Below are 27,143 nucleotides of genomic sequence, written 5' to 3' on the forward strand. Positions count from 1 at the left end.
CAGCAGGGGGCGCTGCAGGGAGCGGGGTGGGGGCGCTGGCTGGGGCGGGGGGCAGCTCCCGGCTACTCCAGCCCCAGCCTCTGCCAGCAGGGGGCGCTGCAGGGAGCGGGGTGGGGGCGCTGGCTGGGGTGGGGGGCAGCTCCCGGCTACTCCAGCCCCAGCCTCTGCCAGCAGGGGGCGCTGCAGGGAGCGGGGTGGGGGCGCTGCCCCACAAACACACTGCCCGTGGCCTCAGGCTCCCCTCCCCCTTCACCCACATGCTGCCTGCTGCCTCAGCCCTGTCAGGTGCAAAAGGAAATGACAGCAAAGAGGAAATAAGTTTGCAGCGCCCCTGGGGAGCGCGCTGGACTGAGGTGTTGGCAAGGGACGGGTGCACGGCCGTGCCACTTGGGCACTGCTCCACTGGGAATGGCCCCAGCACAGAGCACGAGCTAAGAGGATCGGGCATACTGAAGGTGAGTGGGAACGGAGCATGGGGAGGGCTCCTTGGGGACAATGTGGGGAGATTGCTTAGGAACCCCCCTGAGCTGTGCCATGGAGCCAAACTTGGAGACAAGGGCTGCACAAAGTCACCCCCGGGATAAACACAAGAGAATTGGGGTGGGGGGGGCTCTGTATGAGGGCGTTACGCTCCCTGCCCAGAAACCAGGCCCCCGTGGGTTCCTCCCACAATACACAGGGCAGACTCTGGGGGAGAGGGGATGAGGGGCCCAGGGGGCAGACCCTGGGGGAGATGGGGGTGCAGGGCTCTGGGCAGGTCAGACCCTGGGGTTGTCTCCTGGGGTGTTTGGTTCTGGGCTGGCCATGCTGGGCGCTCACTGCAGGCCCCTCTCCCTGCCCTCCCTCCCCCTGCAGGGTGCTGGGTTCGCGGGCATGGCGTCCGGCCCCATGTCCTCCGCTGCCTCCTCCAGCCTCAGTACCCTGGAGGAGCTGTCGGACGCCTTCGACTCAGCCCTTGGGCGCCATGATGACTCCAGCTCACTGGGCTCTGACTCTGAGTTGAACGGGGCCGCCCCCTATCGCCAGACCGACCGCTATGGCTTCTTCGGGACCAGTGGCGCCCAGGATGGGTGAGTGGGACAGGCCTGGGCATGGGAATGCTCAAAGTGGGCATTGCAGAGGGGTGCTGCAAAAGGCATTCCTGTGTCCCCTAGGGGTGAGCACCCTGCATGGCTGACCCGGATGCCTGGGTCCCATTCCTCGTCCTGATCTCTTCTTCCCTGGAACCATTGTGGGTGCTGGGCTGATACCCACCTGAGCTCTGAGCCTGGATCCAACATCTCCCCAGTCTGTGAACTGAGGATATGGGGTGCTCAGGCCCATAGAACGGACATACACAGAGGAGCTGAGCCCCTGGCTTGGGGACTGGGGAATCAGCCCACACCCAAAAGGAGCAGCTTGTGGTTGTGGCCCTGCCCCCGACCTCTCTCCTAGTCCTGCTGCCCCCCGGGGGTGGGGCAGAAGCAGGGAAGAGGTGGAGTTTGGGGAACAAGGGTCTCAGGAACTGGGAGAAAGGACGGTTTGGGACTCTTGCATCAGGGCCCTGTGCACCAGTCCCCCTCCCTAACAGCCGGATGTAGGGGAGCCCCCGACCCAGGGAATATGTCGGGGGTACCCTCTGGGGTCTCCACACCCAAGGTGCTAGTGAGGGCAGGCCCTCTGCTGGGGAGGCACAATGGTCCCTGGGCACCCTGGTTCACTCTCTCTACCTTCCCCCAGCTGGGGAATCACGAGTGGTGTACAGCCCCAAAGCTGGATCCAGGTAGGGTCGGCTCAGGCCATCAGCCTCATGGCTGGGTCAGCTGAGGTTGTGGGAGCTTTCTGGGCAGGGTTTGGAAGAGCCCATGCCACCCCGGTGCCAGTGCGCTATGCTGCCGCCCTGCTTCCTGCAGCAGAGCGTCCTGTGTGCCCTCCTTCCTAGAGGCAGCCCCGGCCCCAGCCCCATAACTGTCTACGTCTACAATCACAATAACACCTAGCTCTTCCAGAGCACCTGCCATCCCATCTCCTATTGGATGGGAGGGGTGCAGGGGTGGTGTCCTACTCCCCATTGTACAGATGGGGAAACTGAGGCACCAAGCAGGGCAGGTGACCTGCCCCAGGTCACACAGCCAGCATTGACTGCAAAGTGCTGCAGGATGAAAGATGCTATGTTACTATAACATCCTCTCCTGCTTCCCTAGGATCTGGATTATTGGGGTATTTCCCTGGACACTGGGTAGCTGATGGTGATAACAAATGTGAGGGCTAAGCTTAGCTAGTGCCAAGGGGTTTAGTGGTGATTATCCAGCATGGCAAGGCTAAGGTCTGTTTGGTTGTTGTTTTAATGAACAGTGTGCTGAAGGCAGATGACAGGGTGGGCTTTTCTAACTACTGGCTCAGTCAGGATTCCAAGGTCCTCCCTTGGGGGAGGGGGCCATGTTTAAGTAGGGTCTAACCAAACAGATCCCAATTCTGAAATCTGCAAGGTGCGTCTGCAAAGGAGCAGAGCTCAGGAATGCCAGAGATGGAAGCTCTGTCTTGGGAGGGGATTTTCCCTCCCCTTCCTTACTGTTCGTTACAAAAACCGTAGGAAATGAAATGCAAACTATGACTTCAATGACAGGTTTCAGAGTAGCAGCCGTGTTAGTCTGTATTCGCAAAAAGAAAAGGAGGACTTGTGGCACCTTAGAGACTAACAAATTTATTTGAGCATAAGCTTTCGTGAGCTACAGCTCACTTCAGTGTGTATGATAAAATCCATTGTTTCATGTTCTCTGTGTGTGTATATAAATCTCCCCTCTGTATTTTCCACCAAATGCATCCAATGAAGTGAGCTGTAGCTCACGAAAGCTTATGCTCAAACAAATTTGTTAGTCTCTAAGGTGCCACAAGTACTCCTTTTCTTTTTATGACTTCAATGCAACACATGGAGGCATGGGAAGGCCAGAAGGGGCTGTTCTTGTCGTCTGGTCCAGTGGTTTTCAACCTTTTTTCATTTGCAGACCCCCAAAAAATTTCAAATGGAGGTGCAGGCCCCTTTGGAAATCTTAGACATAATCTGCAGACCACAGGCTGAAAGCCACTGGTCTAGTCTGATCTCCTGCAGAGCCCAGGGGTGACTCTTGCTCTGATCCCAGAACTTGTGATGAGCTCGAGTGGGTCTTTAGAGATGTCCCCTCTGGACTGCCAGGCACCGAGGCCTTGAGAATGCCCTGGTCCTGGGGGAAGCTGGGGAACTCTGCTCCATTCCCATGCCGTGATCCTGCAGAGGACATGAGCTCAGAAGCTATGGTTTTCTTCCTAACTGCTCACACCTGTCCATGGCCCTTGTCTTTCTTTGGGTTCTGGGGGTGGGGCGTGTGCTAATGACAGGTGTGAGGCCCATGTCAGCCCCAGAGAAGCGCTCTGGCCCCTCACCCCTCTGGGAAGGGCTCTGAGCACTGTGAGTGCTGGGCCAAGGGAGGGGAGCACCCTGGACCCCTCGACCCACATGAACTAACTTCCTGTTTCAGCAGCTCCTGGCTCAGCCACATCCTGTCCCCGTCTCCATGGCGATGTGCACACCGTGCTTGCAGCAGCGTGCGGTCAGGGACGTCAGTGCCCCAGCCTCCCCCACCCCCACCTCACCCCGCCGAGCGGCTCAGGGTGTGAACGGGCCCAGGAGAGATGAGAGAACAGCCTGTTCAGCCCCACACCTGTTTTCCCTGGGATCCTTTCCTACAGCCTTGCCCTGGGGATTCGCTCTGTGCTGCTGGGAAGATTGCATGTGGTGGGGCTGCCAACCTGCCCCCGAAGCCAATTCCCCTGCCCAACAGACCTGTCACTGCCCACACCCGTGGGTTAAAACACTGATAGTCTTACTCCCTCTTTATTCAGTGTTTACTTGGTCATTACTCAGTGTTTACTCACTCATTACTCGTTATGTGGACATTACTCGGTGTTGACACACTCAGTAGTCAGTGTTTACACACTGAATACCCAGTGATTAGGTGCTCATTACAACAAAAATGATTAGGGGTATGGAATAGTTTTTACATGTGGAGAGATTAAAAAGACTGGGACCGTTCAGCTTGAAAAAGAAACGACTAAGGGGGGCTATGGTAGTGGTCTATAAAATCATGACTGGTGTGGAGAAAGTGAATAAGGAAGTGTTATTTACCCCTTCACATAACACAAGAACCCAGGGTCACCCGATGAAATTAACAGGCAGCAGGTTTAACACAAACAAAAGGAAGTATTTCTTCACACAACACACAGTCAGTCTGCGGAACTCATTGCCAGGGGATGTTGTGATGGCCAAAAGTATAGTTGGGTTCAAGAAATAATTACATAAGTTCATGGAGAATAGGTCCATCAATTACTTTTAGCCAAGATGGTCAAGGACACAACCCCATGCTCTGGCTGTCCCTAAACCTTTAACTGCCAGATGCTGGGAGTGGACGATATGGGATGGATCACTCAATAATTGCCCTGTTCTGTTCATTCCCTCTGAAATAGCTTGCATTGGCCACTCTCAGAAGACAGAATACTGGACTAGAGGGATCATTGGTCTGAGCCAGTATGGCCGCTCTTACATTCTTAGTGTTTACTCACTCATTATTTTGCTTTTTCATGTTCATTACTCAATATTTACTTGTTCCTCAATGTTTACTTGCTCATTACTCAATGTTTACTCACTCATTACTCAGTGTATGTCTACACAAGAAGCACTACAGCAGCACCACTATAGTGTAGACACGTGCTATGGTGAGGGAAGGCGTTTTTCCATTGCTGTAGTAAATCCACCCCCCTCGAGAGGCGGTAGCTATGCCAATAGAAGAATTCTTCCATCAACCTAGCTGTGTCTGCAGTCGGGGTTAGGTTGACCTAACTATGTTGCACAGGGCATGACATTTTCCACAGTCCTGAGTGATGTAGCTAGGTTGACCTAAGTTTTATATATAGACCAGGCCTCAGTGTTTACTCACTTGTTATTCAGTGTTTACTCGCTTGTTACTCAGTGTTTACTCACTCGTTACTCAGATGTTGCATAGGCCCAGATGGAAGGCAGGCAATTTGTGGCAGGTGCCAGTTCTGCCCTCCTCACAGGCTACAACAACCCTTGAGGCTCAACTAGCTTAGCCATTGCTCAGTATTTAGTTAGTATTTACTCAGTTGTTATTCGGGGTTTACTCAGTGGTTATTAAGGCATTGTGTGGTGTTCATTTAGTCATTACTCAGTAGTCAGGGTTTACTAAATTGTTACTAAGTGTTTATTGAGTCATTATTTGGTCTTTACCTGGTCATTACTCATGGTTTACTCAGTTGTTACTTGATCACTCCTTTGCTGTTACTCAGGTTTATGTAGTCGTTACCCAAGCATTACTTGATATTTATTCAGATGCTACTCAGCGATTACTTGCTAATGCTCAGTGTTTACTCACTTGTTACTCAGGGATTAGTAAGTATTTACTCAGTCATTACTCACTGATTAGTTGTTAATCATTACTCCTTGCTTACTTGGTTGTTACTCAAACTCATGGTCTCCATGGCAGAGGGAATGCAACCAGATCTGGTTGCTCAGACTGTGCCCCATGAATTTACAAACCCAATAAACAAGAGATCTGTGTTTCTGGTGGGAGTTGTGGGGTGTCTCTGAAGCACATGGAGGGTGAAAAGCAATGCTCTGGGTCTCTAAACAATAACAGACCATTAAGACAATGCTCCCTCAGCATGCAGATTGTGGGGGTGACGCTGGGGGGGGAGGTCTATGGCTCATCTGGGGGTAGAGTTGGCTGGGTGATGGTACTGCCAGCCTGTAGCTGGGGTTAGGCAGGAGAAGAGTCAGAGTTAAGGTGATGTTGGAACATCCTGATTTGCCCAGTGTTTAGTTTTCACATTCCCAGGTGCCACCTCCCCCTGCCCAGCCCCAGGGTAGGGCAGGGGTAGAGGGAGCTGAGGCAGCTGTACCCAGAGAGGAAGGAGTGGACAGGGGGTGGGCAATGAGGAGGCTGTGCTCTTTTCCCAGAGTAGTGCCCCAGGAGGGGAGCCGAGTGCGGCTACTGAATGAGGGAGAAGAGGGGGCACAAGCGAGGAGGAAAGAGGGAATGAAAGAGAGGTAGAAGGGGTGCACCAGAAGGACAAAGAGATGGTAGGAATGGAGGCACAGGGCGAGGAGGAGATGGCCTTTAGCCTGACACCCATTCTTTTCCCTCATCCAGCCCGGCCCAGCCCCCAGTAGAGCTCGTCCGGCACCGGGAAAACAGATGGCTGGAGATGACATCACACTGGGAGAAGACCATGGCCAGGAGGTACAAGAAGGTGAGGAGGAGCCACAGAGAAATCCCAACCCCTCTATGGGGCCAGTGGGGCACTCAGTGGGGCACTCGATTGCCCAGTGGGGCACTCAGCCCTCCCATGGAGCACCCCAAAGGGCCCTGCTAATCCCTCCAGGGAGCAACCAGTCTCCCCGTAGGGCACCCCAGTGTGCTCCAGTCCCCCAGAAGATTGGCTGCTGCCAGGGCTTCCCCCATTACATCTCCTGACAGCGTCATGCCACACAGCTGAGCCCCCTGGAGCTAGGGTCTCCCTGCCCCTGAAGCCTGTGTCCCAGGGTCCTGGCTCTGTCTAGTGTCTAGCATGCTGGGCCCCCATTCCCTGGCTTCGTCCCATGTGGGGGTGCACTGGGTCCCCTCTCCCTGGCCCTGCCCTGTGGAGGGTTGTGCTGTGGTTGATGCAGTTCTCTGGCTCCAGGTGAAGGTCCTGTGCCGTAAAGGGATCCCCTCGTCCATGCGCGCCCGCTGCTGGCCCCTGCTGTGCGGAGGGCAGGCCAGCATGACCCACAACCAGGGCAAATACAAGGTAACCAGCTCCTCCCCTCTTCCCTGCCTCCCTTGCAGCTCCCACTCTCCCTCGGCATCCTCTGTCCCCCACCCACCCACTCTGGCCCAACAGCATCCATGCCGATGCCCTCAAGCTCTGAGCCAGCTGCCTCCCACACTTTCACATGCCTGGCTCTAGGCGCTGGCTACGCACAAAGCTACCCTGTATTGACTAGCGTGCAGAGAGGATAACCTCCCAGCTAGCACTGCTGCTAGGGGAGCACTCCTTTAGCTCTTGCAGCAGGCACCTGCATTGCTGCAGTGGCAGGAGGGGAGCTCTCCGCTCCCCAGGGCCAGAGGGCAGGGGGTCAATATAGAGGGTGAAAGGGCCTGATCTTGTTCTCCCTGATCCTGCTGACTGCCATGGGGTGACCGGCAGGAGAACAGGATCTGGCCCCAGGATGAGTCATTGTCCGTGTCAGAATATGACGTCTCGAGGCCCAGATCCACCAGATCTGTGCTATGACCCAGCTTATAAACAGTGCTGTGTGGGTACCCCTTCGGTGTACCAGTCTCCCGAGGGGTCCCATTCTTCCTTCAGGGCCGGTCACAAGGCCTTAATGCCTCCGAGATGGAGCTGCTGGACTCCAGCCCTCCTGTTTTGTGCCATGAGCTCTGCCCCATGAGTCCCAGCTGAGCCAGATGCCTGGTCAGAGATATTCACCCTCTCCAGGGCCCCGCTGGCACATGGCGCAGAGTCCTGAGGAGAGGAGCAGAGGGACAAAGGTTAAGACATCATCCATCCTGACCAGCACCAGGGCTCGCTGAGCCATGCTGCTGCTGTGAGAACTGCAGTTTCCTTTCTCTGTCCCTGTCCCTTTGTCCTCCAGTCCCAGGTCAGAGACTGCAACTGATTTCACGTGTTCAGCCTGCTGGGAGCTCTTGCTGATAGGTGGCAGTTCAGTCATTGGGGTTTCCATTGCTCTTGATTGGTCTCAGCCAGAGCTGAAGGACCCACATCCAGTTGCTCTGATGCTCCTTCTGGCCCACACTACCTGCAAACACAACCACCACTAACAACTGCCCCAGGCCCTGATCTTCCGCCGCTAACCCTGAGCCCCTGCCCTGGGGATGGGGTGGGGTGGCCCACTTCCTATCACCATAGTCACCCATTGCCGTGTCACCGTAGGAACTGGAACAGTCACCTGGCGACCCGCAGTGGTTGGAGACCATCGAGAAGGACATCCACCGCCAGTTCCCCTTCCACGAGATGTTCCTGTCGCCTGAGGGGCACGGGTAAGGGGGTGGCAGGGGCACAGCCAAGTGCTGGGGGAGCAGAGGGAAAACCCGACTGGGGCTAATGCCTGAGTTGCCCCTGCAGCTGGAGTGGGGGGCTGTGTCCTGCCACCCAGGCCAGGATGATCCTCCTGCCTGGGCAGCGCTGCTCTAGTGAGCCTGTGGTTCCCATTCCAGGCACTTGCCACAGAGTGGTGCTGTCCTCCCACTGACACCAGCTCCCAGCGGCTCCAGTTAAAGAGGAGGGATTGTCCAAGGGGCAGGGGGAACGCGGCTGGGGTCCATGCCATTGAGTTGCGCCGGCTGGGGCACCACTCGGGCATATGAGCCAGAGTCATCTCCCCACACCCAGGCAACCTGCAACTAAACGGTGTCCCCTGGGGAGTGCCCAGCTGGGCAGCAGAGTTACCCCCAAACCCCTGAGGAGAGGGGGAGTGTGTGACCCATCTATCAGTCCCCATCCACACTCCTCCTTCCTTCTATCTATCCCTCCCTCCCTTCCCATTCACACTCCTTCCTCCCTCTATCCATCCCTCTCTCCCTCCCTCCCTCTATCCACACCTGTCCCTCCCTCCCTCCCTCTATCCACACATCCACCCAATAGACTCCCCTCTAGGTATCTATTTAGAGAGTTCTGTATATATGTAGCCTCATGGACTCAGGACACCTGGGTTCTCTTCCCAAAGGTCTGCTCTGACATGAGTTGGGGTATGGGTGGGGGCAGGGGACGATACTGGGCTAGATGGGCCCAGTGTGCTGATCCTGTATGGGGAGGGAGCTCTGCACCGGGCACCCCATGTCCAGGCCCAACTCTAACACCCAGCCCCATCCGTGCAGGCAGCGAGGGCTCCTGCAGCTCCTGAAGGCCTACACTGTGTACCGGCCCCGCGAGGGCTACTGCCAGGCCCAGGGCCCTGTGGCTGCAGTGCTGCTCATGCACATGCCTGCTGAGGTGAGTCATGCTCAGCAGCTACTGGGAACCATGCCCTCCCCCAACTGCACTGCTCCCCCCCACCCTGGCACCTGACCTCACTGCCCTGCCCCTTCTCTACTCCCTGCCCCTCCCCCACTGCCCTGCCCCTCCCTGCAGGTCACCCGCCTGCACTGTCCTGACCCTGTCCCCATTGCCCTGCCCCACCTCATCCTACTGCTCAGCCCCATTGCCCTGCCCCTGTCCCCACGCTCCTGAACCCACACCAGGCACCTGCCCTCACTGCCCTGCCCCACCCTGTCGCGTACCCGCTCCCACTGTTCTGCCTCCCTGTGATATAACCCCGTCCACTCATGGGCACTGCCCTCTCCCATAGAGCAGCCAGCTCCCATCCCCTCACAAAACACCCTTCCCACCCCCACGGGTCACCAACCCTACTCCCAGCCCTCATTAGCCACTACCCTCAGGCCCCTTTGCATGCCGGGGTAGCCAGTTCCCCTCTTCCCCTCACATAAATCCTGCACTGCTCCCCTGACAGCCCCCTGTGCCTCTCCTCTATTCACCACCGCCCCCCGTGTGCTCTGGGGACCCCGACATCCCCCATGACGAATGTCTCCTCTGCAGCAAGCCTTCTGGTGCCTGGTGCAGATCAGTGAGCGCTACCTGCCTGGCTACTACAGCCCCGAGATGGTGAGAAACCCCCTGGGCCCCTCCCCCAGGATGGGAATTCCACAGGGTCATGGACCCTTATGAGGTGCAACATGGAGTCAGCAAGGGATGGGGAGGAGCCTGCAGCTGCCTGGCCACGCCCTCCCCATCGGGGGGGGGGGCTGGGACACCAGGGATGGGGAGGAGCCTGGACTGCCCAGCCCGGCCCTCCCCAGCAGGGGGCGCTCAGACACCAGGGAGAGGGAACATTCCTGCTGTGACACCAGGGAGGGGGAGGAGCCTGCACTGCCCAGCCCCACCCTTCCCAGGAGGAGGTGCTGGGACACCAGGGAGAGGGAGGAGCCTGGACTGCCCAGCCCTGTCCTCACCAGCAGGGGGTGCTGGGACACCAGGGAGGAGGAGGAGCCTGCATTGCCTAGCCCTACCTTCCCCAGCAGGGGAGCAGGAGAGGGCTGTGGAGCTGGAGCCTGCATGCTTGGCAGCAGGGTGAGGCTGTGCAGCGGGCAGATCTGATGGGTTCTTGGTTTCCCCCGCAGGAGGCAGTTCTGCTAGATGGTGAGGTCTTCGTGGCACTGCTGCAGCGCGTCTGCCCCAAGGCCTACAAGCACCTGCGGAAGCATGGTGTGGGGCCGCTGCTCTACGTCACCGAGTGGTTCCTGTGCCTCTACAGCCGCACCCTGCCCTTCCCCACTGTGCTGCGCATCTGGGATGCCTTCCTCAGCGAGGGTGTGTGATACACTGGCTCAGCCCAGAGCTCCGACAACTGCCAGCTATCCAGCCTGCAGCCAGGGCTGTCCTGGGGGCATGGTCCTACACGATTTATGGTTCCCCCACAGCTGAGACATCCAGGCTACCCTGGTTCAGGAGGGGCGGGGCTGGTTCATGTTGTCTTGGTGGTTTCACAGCTCCCCACAAGCCTGCTGCCTGTTTCATGGCTCCACCTTCCCCAGCTCCACTGGCTGCTTCATGGCTCCCACACACACCTTGACTGGCTGTTTCATAGCTCCCCCCCAGGTCCCCAGGCTGTTTCATGGCTCACCTGGCCATCTCTTGGCTCCCCCTCCCAGAGACCTTTGACTGTTTCAAGGCTCCCCCCCACGCCCCCCAGCTCACCTGGCTGTTTCATGGTGTCCCCCACATACAGCTCCCCTGGCTGGTTCATGCCTCCCTGTGTAGGTCCTCCTGGTTGTTTCACATTCTCTCTCTCTCACTCACACAGAACTCCCCTGACAGTTTCATGGCTTCCCCTCCCAGGCGTCTTTGGCTGTTTCATGGCTCCCTCCTAGGTCACCATGGCTGTTTCAGCCCCTCCCTCCCGCTCGCCCCATCTCCTGGCTGTTTCAGGGATGCAACAGCGCCACGTACTGCTGGCTTGGGGTCTAATGGCTGCGATCTCCCTGCAGGGGTGAAGGTGCTGTTCCGGGTGGGGCTGGTGCTGGTGCGCCTGGCTCTGGGCTCTTCGGAGAAGCTGCGGGACTGCACAGGCGTGGTGGAGACACTGGAAAAGCTGCGCAGCATCCCAGTCCGCCTGCTGCAGGAGGACACATTCATGGCCGAGGTGAGGCGCAAGGCAGGGACCAGGCTGGACTTCTGCTGCAGAGATAGGAACCTTCTCCAACCTCCAGCACAGCCCCTGCCGGGGCCAGGCCTCCCTCCTCTATTCAGCCCCCACAGGGCCAGGCCTCCCCAGCTCCTTCCTCCCCCATTCTTCTGCCCCCTCCCCAACTCAGTTCCTGAGGGCCACATCTCCCCAGCTCTGTCCTGCCCCCTTCTTCTGCCCCCTCCCCAACTCAGCTCCCAAGGGCCATGCCTCCCCAGCTCTGACCTTCTGTTAGTTGCCGGAAGAAAGCCTCGTCCACCTCATCCCCCTGGTCCGGTGGTCTATAGCAGACTCCCACCACAACATCACCCTTGTTGCTCACACTTCTAAACTTAATCGAGACACTCTCAGGTTTTTCTACAGTTTCATACCAGAGCTCTGAGCAGTCATACTGCTCTCTTACTTACAACGCAACTCCCTGTCCTTTTCTGTCCTGCCTGTCCTTCCTGAACAGTTTATATCAATCCATGACAGTACTCAAGTCATGTGAGTTATCCCACCAAGTCTCTGTTATTCCAGTCACATCATAATTCCTTGACTGTGCCAGGACTACCAGTTCTCCCTGCTTGTTTCCCAGGCTTCTTGCATTTGTGTATAGGCACTTGAGATAACTTGCTGTTTGTCCTGCTTTCTTAGTATGAGGCAGGAGCCCTCACCTCTCCTGCTCTCCTGCTCGTGCTTCCTCCCAGTATCCCACATCCCCACTTACCTCAGGGGTTTGGTCTCCTTCCCCTGGTGAACCTAGTTTAAAGCCCTCCTCACTAGGTTAGCCAGCCTGCTTGCGAAAATGCTCTTCCCTCTCTTCGTTAGGTGGAGCCTGTCTCTGCCTAGCACTCCTCCTTCTTGGAACACCATCCCATGGTCAAATAATCCAAAGCCTTCTCTCCGACATCACCTGCGTAGCCATTCGTTGACTTCCATGATTCGACTGTCTCTACCCAGGCCTTTTCTTTCCACGGGGAGGATGGACAAGAACACCACTTGCGCTTCAAACTCCTTCTTCCCAGAGCCATGTAGTCTGCAGTGATCCGCTCAAGGTCATTCTTGGCAGTATTATTGGTGCCCACATGGAGAAGCAGGAAGGGGTAGTAATCCGAGGGCTTGATGAGTCTCAGCAGTCTCTCTGTCACATCGTGAATCCTAGCTCCTGGCAAGCAGCAGACTTCTTGGTTTTCCTGGTCGGAGCGGCAGATAGATGACTCAGTCCACCTGAGGAGAGAGTCCCCGACCACCACCACCCACCTCCTTCTCTTGGGAGCGGTGGTCGTGGAACCCCCGTCCCTAGGACAGTGCATCTCATGCCTTCCAATTGGCGGAGTCTCCTTCTGTTCCCTTCCCTCAGATGTATCATTTAGTCCACTCTCTGCATTAGTACCTGTGGAGAGAACATGAAAACAGTTGCTTACCTGTATCTGCATTGCTGGTACATGGACACTCCCCTTTCTTCTTCTGGAGGTCACATGTTGCCAAATTTCTTCACCGTCCTCCTGTCCCCGCTGCGCAGCCTGCTCTGAATCTTCAGAACATTGTGTCCGTAGAAGCATATCCTGACGTCTGTCCAGGAAATCTTCAGTTTCTCTTATGCAACGCAGGGTCGATACTTGTTTCTTCAGACCTTGAACCTTCTCTTCCAATATGGAGACCAGCTTGCACTTTGTACAGACAAAGTCGCTTCAGTCCTGTGGAAGAAAGACAAACATGGCACATCCAGTGCAGGTCACAACAGCTGAACACTCCCCATCCATATTACCTTCCTTCTACGAGCTTCCTCAGGAGTTGTAGTAACTACTCAGAGAAGCCGGCAAGATGTAAGTGGGCTCTCCCCAGGCGAACTCCCAGGCAAACTCCTTCTGTTCACCGCTCAGCTGGTTTGCAGCTGACTGGCTTTTTATAACAGTCAGGCCCACTTAAGGTCATGGTGCCCTCTGCTGTTTCTCTTCCCTGCATACACCCAGCTGAGGCCTCTTACATCTGTGTATTTGGGGTCCCTTTGCACACGGGACTCCCCCCAAGACTCAGACCCAATGACGTCCCCCCACTCCCATCTCTTGCAGGTTTACGACGTGGCCGTCTCAGACCGCGACGTGGCGCACGAGTGCCGAATCCAGCTAGCCAAACTGTGCAAGGTCCGGCCTGATTTTGGGTACCGCCCAGAGAAGCGCCTGCCCAATGCCAAAGCCATCTTCGATGCCCAGCAGCTGGAGGATGCGCAGCAGCCCGAAAAGGGCAAGCACCCAGCGCCCACCTTCCTCATCCCCGAGATTGTGGTGGACCCCCCCCCACCCCTCCCGAAGGAGCAGCGCCGGCTGGAGAAGGAGCGGCTGAAGGAGCAGCGCCGACAGGAGCAGGAGCGGCATCAGCAGGAGGAGGCACGGCGCCGGCAGGAGGAGGCGGCAGCCGAGAAGCAGGCACGGAAGAAGAAGCCCCCAGGCAGGAAGAAACCGGACACGCGTGGCAAGACTTTCCATGTAGCTCAGCGTCCCATGCTCAGCCCAGCGCAAGGGGGCGGGAAAGGGGAGGAGCCTGGCCCCGCCAAGAGAAACTCTGTCCCTTACCTGGAGACCTATTTCTGAATGGGTAGGGCAGAGCCTGCCCTAGCAAGAGAGACTCCACCTCTGACTGGAGACCTGTTTTGAATGGCAGGGGCAGAGCCTGCTCCATCCAAGAGAGGCTCCACGCCCTATTTGCTCAATGGATGGAAAGGAGACAGTGTGGGGTGTCACTTTGAAGAGGGAAGGGGTCTTGGGCTCAGAGGGTTGAGACCCCCCTGCATCCTGTAGCGCCTATCAGCAAGGCCTGATTTTCCCACAGTCCCCAGCAGCATTCACACTGGGGCCCACTGAGTGATGAACATGCCCACTCTGATCTGGCCATTGGTGTCAGCAACCTGGACAGACCGGCCCCTGCCTGGGCCTTGCTCACTCACAAGCACTGCCCCTCCATTGGAGACCGGACTGAGGCACACAGCTCCTTACGGGAGAGGCCCTGGATATTGAGGCAGCCACCCTGTGAATATGGCAGCCTATGATTGTAGCGGGGAGGAGGGTCAGATTGAAAACTTAAAGGGAAATGAAACTTCCTTCTGGGGTCCCTCTCCCCACCAGCTGTGGCCAAGCTGCGGAGTGGGGCTGATGAGCCACCGCTTCGTAGCTTGTCTGTGTAGATGGTATTAAAAGTTCGTCCTGGGGACAAAAGCCAATCAGAAGTGTTGAATCAGGAGCCTGTTTGTTCAGTAGACCACAGTGGGAGGAAGGAAACAGCCCCAGCCACCTACGGGCGGGGCAGGGCAGCTCTTACTTGACAAACGAGAGGAATTACTGGGGGAAGGAAATATGCCCCAAGGCAGCCTCCTGGGGATGGGCCAGGGCAGGAATGGCAGGAGACTGATTGATTTTTCATTGTTCTTAAGATCCAAGGGTTTGGGTCTGTGTTCACCTGTACAAATTGATGAGGATTATTATCAAGCCTTCCCCAGGAAAGGGGGTGTAGGGTTTGGGGGAATATTTTGGGGGAAGATGTCTCCAAGTGGGCTCTTTCCCTGTTCTTTGTTTAAATTACTTGGTGGTGGCAGCATACGGTTCAAGGCCAAGGCAAAGTTTGTACCTTGGGGAAGTTTTTAACCTAAGATGGTAAGAATAAGTTTAGGGGGTCTTTCATGTGGAGCCCCACATCTGTACCCTGAGGATTCCCCAGTGGCTTTCTACATGGAAGCCAGCTGGGCTAGAAACCTGGATGGCCAGCAGTGAAGGTGCCCTACCCCCGTTGGTGGTCAAAGGGGGGTGGGATTAAGGACCTTCCCCCTCCACCCCACAGATGAGTTGGCCTCCCTGTGGAGTCAATGCTAGGTAGCAGCCCAAGGCTGCATGATCCAATGATAGCAGGGCCGGTAATTTTTCCACAAAGGGCAGCCAGTAACAAGCTTAGCCCCCTTGTCAGATTACACTGCCATATATAGACAGGCAGCCACACACCTGCAGGGCCCTCCCCCATGCTAATCTGGGCCCGCAGGCTGGCCCTTGACACCTGCGCCCCCAGACAGCATTAACTCTCCACCAGGATTAGGCCCTGGCCCTGCCAGGTGCAGGAGGCTCACGGAACTGGAAGCAGCTGCCCCCTGCAGAGCCTGAGCTGTGTGCTGGGGCAGGGGGAGAAAGCGCCCCACTCCAGGGGACAAGGAACAGAAACCCTGGGCAAGTCCAGCTGAAATCCCTGACTTGTTTTCGAGCCTGGGACCGGATTGGAGTTGGCCCCCCCTGGAAGGGAAAGGCTCTGTGTCCCATTCCCCACCCCCGCTGGCCTGGAGCAGCCAGTTGCCCTATGGGTCCATGTTCCCCATGTGCTTTGCCCAGGCTATGGGGATTTTGGTTTCTCCTCGGGCACCTGGCTCTTGGCGCAGGACTCCTGGCACTTCCCCCTCAACACACACACACACACCCAACGTGCAACCTGCCACCTCCCTTCCCAGTGATAAGATTAGAATTAGCTGTGTTGATCTATAGTGGAGGCACTGATATGTAGGGCCGCATTGTTCCATCTCTGTGCTGCCCGTGGGGCTGGGATGGAGCTCTGAGTCAGGCATGGGGGCTGTTATAGCAGCCCTGCGAGGGCTACTGCCTGGTCCAGGGCCCCGTGGCTGCCAACAGGCCAGAATGGGAGCCCACAGCAGGGTCTCGCAAGGTGAGCAGGTGGCTCAGATTGGGAAACTGAGGCACAGAGAGGGGAAAGCCTTCTGCCTGGGGTCATGGCCCCACTCTGTGCTCATCCCTGTTGGTGGGTTTGCCCCCAGCCCTAGAATCAGCCATGCCTTTTAGAACAAGGCCCTGAGTCCTGATCTCCCTTGGGTAGCTGCTCAGAAGCTGAGGGCTCACTCCCCCTCCCTTAGGGCGTAACCCTATAGAATTCTCTGCCTCCTATAGAATCCCATAGGTTGAATCCAGAACTCTCCAGAAAGAGATTCATTCTCCAGTCTGGTGTCCTTCTATAGGCCCCCTATGCCATGTCTGGCTGGTTTCATCTCCTATGGAATTCCATAGAAATCAAGGAGGGATAAGTGAGATCTTCCCCTGTACAAGCCCAGGCCAGAGATCTTCGATAAATCCAGCTTTATTAAGAAAAAGTAGAGAGTCCTGCTAAAGGCAAACTCCCTGGTGGGTAGCTTCACAATGGGAGCCCTGCGAGCCAGGGTCGAGGCCCACCTGTGCACAGACAAACAACGAGAGACAGGCCCTGCCCCGGCTGAGATCAGGGCCCCCTTGTGCCAGGCACTGCACAGATACACAGTGAGAGACAGGCTCTGCCCCAGCTGAGATCAGGGCCCCCTTGTGCCAGGCACTGCACAGACACACAGTGAGAGACAGGCCCTGCCCCGGCTGAGATCACGGCCCTGTTGTGCCAGGTGCTGCAGAGACACACAGGGAGAAACAGGCCCTGCCCCAGCTGAGATCATGGCCCCATTGTGCCCAGCACTACAGACATACAGGGAGCCCTGGTCTACACTACAAACTTACGTCAGTATACCTACAGCAGTCGGGGTGTGGAAAATCGACACCCCACGTAATGCAGTTGTACGGACCAAACACCTGGTGCAGACAGCACTATGTGGACGGGAGGGATTCTCTGGCCAATTTAGCGACTGCCTCTCAGGGAGGTGGATTACTTATGCCAACAGGAGAACCTCTCCTGTCGGTGTAGCTAGCGCCTTCGGTAAGCGCTGCCGTGCTGCTGCAGCGCTGGAATTGTAGCCAAGCCCTGACCCCTCTCTCTGGCTTTGACTGCCCTTGAGTGCTGGAGAGCCAGTCCTGGTGTCAGGTTCCCACAACCCATAAATCCTGAGCTGTGCGTGGGCGTGAGCTGTGCTGGGTCGGGCTCTGGGCTGTTCCTCTTTTGTCTCAGAGGGGGTGGCGCGAGCAGGTCTGGCCTTCCTAGAACAACACCCACCTGGGTCCTGTTTCTGGGATTTCAGCTTAATTGCCACACTTGTTCTGACCTTTGTGAGGTGGCCCCTCATCTGGCCAGCCACTGTTTTGTTTACCCTGGCTTGGCAGAAGAGCAGGTGTCGCAGTCCCACCATCAGCTGCCTTGGAGTCTCGCTCCATCATAGCGGCAGAACCAGGGGCCTGGGGTTGGGGTCTATCTTTCATGCCCCCACAATATCTCACAGGGGTGAGAGCAGGACCTGCCCTGAGCCCCCAAGCCACCGCAGGCCTGGCAGAGACATCCAGCCTGGGGAAGATGCAAGAGCATGTGTGCCAGCCACTGAAGTGTGATGGGGGATGGGACAGGACACTAACACCTGACTAGAGGGCACAGGGTGCCAGGCACTGAGGTGCGATGGGGGATAGAAGAGGGCACTGATACCCGGGTAGGGAGGCACAGGCTGCCAGTCACTGGGGTGGGGGATGGGACAGGGCACTGGCACCTGGGTAGGGGGATACAGGCTGCCAGTCACTGGGGTGGGGGATGGGACAGGGCACTGGCATCTCAGTAGGGGGGCATGGCGTCCAGCCACTGGGGTGGGGGATGGGACAGGGCACTGGTATCTGGGTAGGGAGGCATAGGGGGTACACAGGGCCCCAGTCACTGAGGAGAGGAGTGCAGTGGGCACCAGCCACCAAGGAACTTCCATAAGAAGGGCAGAGTAGGAACTACCAGGAAGCCCTTTCCAGCCTGGAACCGTCTGTTCCCCTCCCGCAAGCCCTCACCTTCCCTCCAACCCCTCTGCCCCCGCACAAGCACCAGGAGCTCTTGCCCCCAGCTCAGAGCCTGTTGGATTCTGAAAGGCACTGGGCACATGAGGAGACGCACGTAAAGCACTGGTGCTGTTGCGTGCTGGGTTCACCCAACGATTGAGGGGGAGAATCAGGCCTCACCCTCAGAGCTTCAGCACTGCTCTGGCTGCAAGGCAGTAACCGTGGAGGTGGCAGCCGATCCCTGCCAGCATCCCAGGGAATGTGCTACGTCCAGGGGCCGAGCTCTCTTGAGCTGGGGGAGAGCGGGAGGATGACCCCCAGAGCCCCTGGTGCCTAATTAGCCATGGCCTCCGGCACCTCTGCAATTTTCTGTTGGTTAAACAACTGGTTGATGGTGCCAGTTGACACCTGGCAGCATAACACCCCCCCCCATGTTGACACCTTGAATGTTTCCCTGCCAGAAAGAAGAATAAGGGTTGGGAGAAAAGGAGGGTATGGGGGAGGACATGGGGATGTGCATATCGCCCTGGCATTGGGGAGGAGGGGGACCCTGGTATGGGAGAGGGGAGAAGGGGATACACAGGGTCCCTACATGGGGAGAAGAGGGGAAAGGGGGGCAGACAAAGCCCCTGACATGGGGCAAACTTGGGGCCCTGAAATGGGGGGAGGTGGCACACAGAGCTGCTGGCATTGGAGGAGAATAGGAGAACCTCGTATGGGGTGGAGGGGGAAAGGGTGTACACAGAGCCCCTGCCATGAGGGGAGAATGGAGGACATACAGAAGCCCTAGTGTGGGGGAAATTGGGGCCCTGCCATGGATGCAGAGGGACTGAGGCCCTAAGCAAATCAATGTTACATGAGAAGAGCTGGGAACTGAACCCAGTCTCCCAGCACTTTAACCACTGGACTGTCCTGCCTCTTTCTCCATCCCTGCTTCTCTTTGGACTCAAGGCTCTTCTGTCCTTCCCTCTCTCATGCAGCTCCTCTGCAGCCCCTTCTCTGTGTCTGTGCAGCATCTGGCATGATAGGGCCTTCAATCTCGATGACTCTGACCAGCAGCCAGTGTGATGAGGCCCTGATCTCAACGGAAACCTCTGGGTACAGCCGTAAAATACACACATTAGAGACCTGTTCAGAGAGGGTCTCAGAATATTTCCCCGCCTCCCATCTTAAGACCCTAACAAGGATATGGGGGTGATAACAAAGTGACCCAGTAGAACAGCAGAGACAACCATGATGTCACCCCATGAGCTCTCATTGGCTGAGCAGTACCCTGGTGCTAGGGAAAGCTACCCAGTGGCTTACAGGTGGCAACACACAGTGTGTCAGGGATGCAGCTGACACATGCCTGGCACAACTGCGAGTGACACTGCCTGTCCCATCAGACCTGCTCCATCTTGTCTCCATGGCAACCAGGCAGACTGGTCCCTCGCTGAGATCAGGTAACCAGAGACACACCCTTCACTGTGCTGAAGGGAACATAAGCATAGGACTCCTGGGTTCTACCCCAGCTCTAAGTGGGGAGTGGGATCTTGTGAGCAGAGTAAGGAGGGCTAGGAGCCAGGACCACTGCCTACTACTCCCTGCTCTGGTAAGGGAGTGGTGTCTAGTGGTTACTGCTGGGAGCCAGGACCCTGGGTCCTGTTTTGCCACTGATTGTCTCTGGGGTCTGATTTCCATGGACACATGGCTCTTTGGCCCCATGTGAACTTGTTAAGGTGCTAATGGCTCATTTTGTCCCAAGCGCTTTGCTGCTTTGGGAGCTCTTGGCATGAGATCAGCACTGATTTTTATCTGTACCATAAGCCGAGGTGCCTGGGCCAGATAGGCTGGGGAAGAGGGAGCAGAATGACAGTGATGGATGAAGATATGACCTGATGGCAGTGGTGGATCCCAAAGCAGGAAGACAGGTTTCAGAGTAGCAGCCGTGTTAGTCTGTATTCGCAAAAAGAAAAGGAGTACCCGTGGCACCTTAGAGACTAACAAATTTATTAGAGCATAAGCTTTCGTGCATCCGATGAAGTGAGCTGTAGCTCACGAAAGCTTATGCTCTAATAAATTTGTTAGTCTCTAAGGTGCCACGGGTACTCCTTTTCTTTTTGCGAAAGCAGGAAGGTGGATGTTGACGGCTCCCATCGACTGAGGAAGGAAGAAAGGGGAAGAGGACGTGATGGGTTCTACCTCATGTTTACCCAGCCAGTGAGAGTCTGGGAGCACAGGTGGGCAGTGGGGGCGGGGCACGAGCCAATGTCAGACACAAGGGGCAGAGAACAAGGGTAAGATGCCTGTGGGAATCAGGAGATGTTCCCACAACCCCCACATGCTTTGGGCTCATCAAACAGCCCTGATTGTTCTGCATTCGTGGGTATGGCACTTGAGCCAGCCTGGAGCTAGCTAGTTGTCCTGCCCCATCTCAAGGCTGACACAGGCCACCAGCAATGCCCTCTGAGTACACGTCCTGCAGATCCAAACAGCAGAACACCTCGGGGATTGTGGGAGGAGAAGCCAAACTTTCAGGATTCCCCTCTGGGAATGTTCCACGATTCCTTGGGCCTAGCCCATGGTCGTTCCAGGCCTGGAAGCTGCGTGCCTGGTGTGACAGGGTCGGGCCAGATGGCTACAGGAGAGTAATCCTATTGGGATCCGGGAAGTGGGTGGGCAAAGCCCGTCCACTGCTAAAGGATCCCCTCCCCCGCAGCCTAAGAGGGGGATCCACAGGACCTGGACACCAAATAAATCCAGAGGACAACTAATGAAATAACAGAGACAGAAGTGTGGTCAAAGGGTCAAACAAAGGGAACTGGACGGGGACACCGAGTTATAGGAGAGTAATAGAAGGCCCCAGATAATATTAGCCCCAGATTAAGTAGGTCCCTTTTCCCTGGGTAAGTAACAGGGAAGGTTCCAGAAAAATCAGGAACCTTCTGGAGACAATTAATACAGACAGGCTGATTAGAATACCTGCAGCCAATCAAGAAGCTGCTAGAATCAATTAAGGCAGGCTAATCAGGGCACCTGGGTTTAAAAAGGAGCTCACTTCAGTTTGTGGTGTGCGTTTGAGGAGCTGGGAGCAAGAGGCACTAGGAGCTTAGAGTGAGAACGTGGGCTGTTGGAGGACTAAGGAGTACAAGCATTATCAGACACCAGAAGGAAGATCCTATGGTGAGGATAAAGAAGGTGTTGGGAGGAGGCCATGGGGAAGAAGCCCAGGGAGTTGTAGCTGTCGCACAACTGTTCCAGGAGGCACTCTAGACAGCTGCATTCCACAGGGCCCTGGGCTGGAACCCGGAGTAGAGGGCGGGCCTGGGTTCCCCCCAAACCTCCCAACTCCTGGTCAGACACAGGAGGAGTTGACTTGGACTGTGGGTTCATGAAAATGGCCAAATCGAGGATTGCCATGAAGCTCCAAGGTGAGCAAATCCGCCAATAAGCACAAGACCCACCAAGATAGAGTAGGAACTTTTTCACACTGGTTAAAGGTCCCAGCTCTCCCCCTAGAGGAGAGAGAGTCCCTCAAGGGAGCTGATGCCACACTCTGCAGCAGGGCAGGATAAATACCCAGAAGCCTCTGGGGCGAATACATGTCATCAAGTGGCTGAGTCAGCTATAGCAAAGGGACCTCTAGACTCCTGAAAGGTGAAGATCCATTAGCCAACCAGAGAGCAGCCATCCTGGATCCTACATCACAAACCAGAGCAGGCCACCCTGGCACTCCTGAAAAACCCTACAATAATACACCAAAGGGTGGAGCCCTGATCATAGAATATCAGGGTTGGAAGGGACCTCAGGAGGTCATCTAGTCCAACCTCCTGCTCAAAACAGGACCAATCCCCAACTAAATCATCCCAGCCAGGGCTTTGTCAAGCCTGACCTTAAAAACTTCTAAGGAAGGAGATTCCACCACCTCCCTACATAATGCATTCCAGTGTTTTACCATCCTCCTAGTGAAAAAGTTTTTCTTAATATCCAACCTAAATCTCCCCCACTGCAACTTGAGACCATTACTCCTCATTCTGTCATCTGCTATCATGGAGAACAGTCTAGATCCATCCTCTTTGGAACCCCCTTTCAGGTAGTTGAAAGCAGCTATCAAATCCCCCCTCATTCTTCTCTTCTGCAGACTAAACAATCCCAGTTCCCTCAGCCTCTCCTCATAAGTCATGTGTTCCAGTCCCCTAATCATTTTTGTTGCCCTCCACTGGACGTTTTCCAATTTTTCCACATCCTTCTTGAAGTGTGGGGCCCAAAACTGGACTCAGTACTCCAGATGAGGCCTCACCAATGTCGAATAGAGGGGAACGATCACGTCCCTCGGTCTGCTGGCAATGCCCCTACTTATTCATCCCAAAATGTCATTGGCCTTCTTGGCATCAAGGGCACACTGTTGACTCATATCCAGCGTCTCATTCACTGTAACCCCTAAGTCCGTTTCTGCAGAACTGCTGCCTAGCCATTCGGTCCCTAGTTTGTAGCGGTGCATGGGATTCTTCTGTCCTAAGTGCAGGACTCTGCACTTGTCCTTGTTGAACCTCATCAGATTTCTTTTGGCCCAATCCTCTAATTTGTCTAGGTACCTCTATATCCTATCCCTACCCTCCAGCGTATTTACCTCTCCTCCCAATTTAGTGTCATCTGCAAACTTATTGAGGGTGCAATCCACGCCATCCTCCAGATCATTAATGAAGATATTGAACAAAACTGGCCCCAGGACTGACCCTTGGGGCACTCCACTTGATACCAGCTGCCAACTAGACATGGAGCCATTGATCACTACCCGTTGAGCCCAACAATCTAGCCAGCTTTCTATCCACCTTATAGTCCATTCATCTAGCCCATACTTCTTTAACTTGCTGGCAAGAATAGTGTGGGAGACCGTGTCAAAAGCTTTGCTAAAGTCAAGGAACAACACATCCACTGCTTTCCCCTCATTCACAGAGCCAGTTATCTCGTCATAGAAGGCAATTAGATTAGTCAGGCATGACTTGCCCTTGGTGAATCCATGCTGACTGTTCCTGATCACTTTCCTCTCCTCTAAGTGCTTCAGAATTGATTCCTTGAGGACCTGCTCCATGATTTTTCCAGGGACTGAGGTGAGGCTGACTGGTCTGTAGTTCCCAGGATCCTCCTTCTTCCCTTTTTTTAAAGATGGGCACTACATTAGCCTTTTTCCAGTCGTCCGGGACCTCCCCTGATCACCATGAGTTTTCAAAGATAATGGCCAATGGCTCTGCAATCACATCCGCCAACTCCTTTAGCACTCTCAGATGCAGTGCTCGTCCAGCTTTTCTAAATAGTCCCGAACCACTTCTTTCTCCACAGAGGGCTGGTCACCTCCTCCCCATGCTGTGCTGCCCAGTGCAGTAGTCCGGGAGCTGACCTTGTTCGTGAAGGCAAAGGCAAAAAAAGCTTTGAGTACATTAGCTTTTTCCAATTCCTCTGTCACTAGGTTGCCTCCCTCATTCGGTAAGGGGCCCACACTTTCCTTGACTTTCTTCTTGTTGCTAACATACCTGAAGAAACCCTTGTTACTCTTAACATTTCTTGCTAGCTGCAACTCCAGGTGAGATTTGGCCTTCCTGATTTCACTCCTGCATGCCTGAGCAATGTTTTTATACTCCTCCCTGGTCATTTGTCCAATCTTCCACTTCTTGTGGAAGCTTCTTTTTTGTGTTTAAGATCAACAAGGATTTCACTGTTAAGCCAAACTGGTCACCTGCCATATTTACTATTCTTTCTACACATCGGGATGGTTTGTCCCTGTAACCTCAATAAGGATTCTTTAAAATACAGCCAGCTCTCCTGGACTCCTTTCCCCCTCATATTATTCTCCCAGGGCATCCTTCCCATCAGTTCCCTGAGTTTGTCAAAGTCTGCTTTTCTGAAGTCCAAGGTCCGTACTCTGCTACTCTCCTTTCTTCCTTGTGTTAGGATTCTGAACTCGATCATATCATGGTCACTGTCTCCCAGGTTCCCATCCACTTTTGCTTCCACTACTAATTCTTCCTGGTTTGTGAGCAGCAGGTCAAGAAGGGCTCTGCCCCTAGTTGGTTCCTCCAGCACTTGCACCAGGAAATTGTCCCCTACACTTTCTAAAAACTTCCTGGATTGTCTGTGCACCGCTGTATTGCTCTCTCAGCAGAGATCAGGGTGATTGAAGTCTCCCATGAGAACCAGGGCCAGCAATCTGGTAACTTCTGTTAGTTGCTGGAAGAAAGTCTCGTCCACCTCATCCCCCTGGTCCGGTGGTCTATAGCAGACTCCCACCACAACATCACCCTTGTTGCTCACACTTCTACACTTAATCCAGAGACTCTCAGGTTTTTCTGCAGTTTCATACCGGAGCTCTGAGCAGTCATACTGCTCTCTTACATACAATGCAACTCTCCGTCCTTTTCTGCCCTGCCTGTCCTTCCTGAACAGTTTATATCCATCCATGACAGTACTTAAGTCATGTAAGTTATCCCACCAAGTCTCTGTTATTCCAGTCACATCATAATTCCTTGACTGTGCCAGGACTTCCAGTTCTCCCTGCTTGTTTCCCAGGCTTCTTGCATTTGTGTATAGGCACTTGAGATAACTTGCTGTTTGTCCTGCTTTCTTAGTATGAGGCAGGAGCCCTCGCCTCTCCTGCTCTCCTGCTCGTGCTTCCTCCCAGTATCCCACATCCCCACTTACCTCAGGGCTTTGGTCTCCTTCCCCTGGTGAACCTAGTTTAAAGTCCTCCTCACTAGGTTAGCCAGCCTGCTTGCGAAGATGCTCTTGCCTCTCTTCGTTAGGTGGAGCCTGTCTCTGCCTAGCACTCCTCCTTCTTGGAACACCATCCCATGGTCAAATAATCCAAAGCCTTCTCTCCGACACCACCTGCGTAGCCATTTGTTGACTTCCACGATTCGACTGTCTCTACCCAGGCCTTTTCCTTCCATGGGGAGGATGGACGAGAACACCACTTGCGCCTCCAACTCCTTTATCCTTCTTCCCAGAGCCACGTAGTCCGCAGTGATCCCGCTCAAGGTCATTCTTGGCAGTATCATTGGTCCACACATGGAGAAGCACATGGGATACTCATGGGAGACCCCTGCCTTCACAAATCAGCCAAAGCAGCTCCTGAGTGACCCTACAATAACATATCAGGGCACTGTTGTGGGAGATGGAGTCATTAGCTTAGGGATTCTCAAACTGGGGGGTGGGACCCCTTTGGGGGTCACGAGGCTATTACATGGGGGGTCACAAACTGTCAGCCTCCACCCCAAACACTGCTTTGCCTCCAGCATTTATAATGGTGTTAAATATATATAAACCTGTTTTTAATTTATAAGCGGGGGTGGGGGGTCACACTCAGAGGCTTGCTATGTGAAAGGGGTCACCAGTACAAAAGTTTTTGAACCACTGCATTAGCTGCTGGGAGGCAGGGAGAAGCGCTTGTAGCAGGGGGGGATCAGCCACCGGGAGCCCTGAAAAAGTGACACATTGCCTCTACTGCTCTAGCCATTGCCAGGATGCAGGGCAGCTGGGGGGCAGGCAAGGGGAGAGAGACTGGAAAGGTTAAAGCCATTTCAGAAGTGGCAGGGGTGGGGGTGGCTGTCGGGTATTATTCGAGTGTATTTGTTTGGTGTCTCCTGTGTGTGAGAGTGGACTCTGTGTGTGTGTGTGTTTTAGGGATGGGGCTCTGTGCTATGATTTATGGGTTAGTGACATGCTAGTCAGGGCATTTTACAGCCTGTGCTATTCCTAGTGCTCCTGGGGCTCTCCTTCCCCCAGGCCCTGCCACCATCCCATAGGCCCTTTGCCCCCTGCTCTGCTTTGGCTCAGGGCAGCGCTGGCCGCTCACACGTTTGAGCTGGTTTAGTAAACCACTGTACGGACCCTGTGTGTTCCCATACTGCAGCATGAGTTGCGAAGCCTGACTCCTCACTGACCCAGTAATAACCCCGAATCAACTGAAATGAGAGCAGCCACATGGCCTTCTGCATGGGTTTGGCCATGTCACTTTCAAATCATAGCCCTGGTCCTGTCTGCACACAGCTGCTGTAACCTTCCTGGGCCAGTTACAGTGGTACAACTCCCCTTCCCAGTGTGGATGCAGTGACAGTGGTACAATGAGGGGCTGGACTTGAGGCATTGATTTGTTATTGGCAGATCACTGAGGTTCTGGGGCTGGCTGCTCTTGTTTGTTGTTGTATAGTCACTGGGGCTGTGTGTGCTGGTTTGTTATTGTAGGGCCGGTTGAGATCACTGAGGCTGTGCATGCTAGTATGTTATTGTAGGGTCACTCAGGCATGTTGGGGTTGCTTCATTTCAAATGGGAACACTATTCTGGAGTCCTTGGGATCCACCAGAGAGGCCAAGAATGCCCCTGTTTCCAGTTAATCAGAGACCTCTAGCACAGTGCTAGAAACCTCAGTATCAACAGCATCTTAGGTCAGGGCTTCAAAATTCCCACAGCCCCTGGCTTTCCCCTTGGCAGCGGGATTAGGGAGATGGCCAAAGGGGAAATGGCCAGTTACAAACTGGGCTTCTTTGGTAACTCCCCTTGCACAAATAGGATTGCCAATTTTAGTTGGATGTATCCCTGGAGGGTTCATCACATAACATAATCTTTAATTAAAGATTCATCTTTAATTCCTGTAGGCTTCAGGACAATCCTGGGAGGGCTAGCAACCCTATGGCCAAAGCTCTTGGCAGGACTACAGCCGGAGGGGGTTTAGCTGCTGGATAAACCCATTAGCTTTTTGCGATGATTGTAGTAAGCACACCCCAACGTACAGCCTAGCACAAGATCCCCTTTGTGCTGCCAGACTGCAGGGAGAGGGGGAGTCAATGTCTCAGGACAGACTCTGCCTTTCAGGCATGCCAAATCTCAGCTTAATTTGGAATCAGCTGCTTTGATACAATTCCCCCAGAATGGGTTTGGAGACTCCACTGGAGCACTGGCCAGTTCACACCAGCTGGGGATCTGGCCCATTGACTCCCATGGAGTTATGTTGCTTCACACCAGCTGGGATCTAGCCCATTGACTCCAGTGGAGCTGTGTTGATTCACACTAGCTTGGGATATGGCCTAAGGTTTGGGTGTTGGCCCCAGGGGCAGGAGTCAGAGGAGATGGGGTCCCAGCAAACCCCCCCACGCTTAGGGCCATGTGAGGAGTGGGATGAGCCCAGGGCCTGTGGGTTAGGAGG

At 55.0% G+C, this 27,143-nt stretch overlaps 1 protein-coding gene across 2 annotated transcripts; it reads left to right on the forward strand.

Moving 5' to 3' along the window:
• Nucleotides 1–96: 96 nt before the first annotated feature.
• On the forward strand, nt 97–14,477 carry TBC1D10C (TBC1 domain family member 10C). Of its 2 annotated transcripts, none has more exons than XM_038405833.2 (10): nt 97–455; nt 856–1,070; nt 6,183–6,282; nt 6,715–6,822; nt 7,972–8,078; nt 8,916–9,030; nt 9,634–9,699; nt 10,215–10,404; nt 11,082–11,236; nt 13,333–14,477. In XM_038405833.2, the coding sequence occupies exons 1-10, from the start codon at nt 258–260 to the stop codon at nt 13,849–13,851; spliced, it is 1,773 nt and encodes a 590-aa protein (XP_038261761.1). In that variant the 5' UTR covers nt 97–257; the 3' UTR covers nt 13,852–14,477. The 2 variants fall into 2 exon arrangements, with proteins under 2 accessions (XP_038261761.1, XP_043372808.1); XM_043516873.1 differs by having other exon boundaries at nt 144–455; nt 10,965–11,236.
• The last annotated feature ends 12,666 nt before the right edge of the window (nt 14,478–27,143 follow it).

The sequence above is a fragment of the Dermochelys coriacea genome, chromosome 6, assembly GCF_009764565.3.
Source record: "Dermochelys coriacea isolate rDerCor1 chromosome 6, rDerCor1.pri.v4, whole genome shotgun sequence".
Lineage (NCBI taxonomy): Eukaryota > Metazoa > Chordata > Testudines > Dermochelyidae > Dermochelys > Dermochelys coriacea.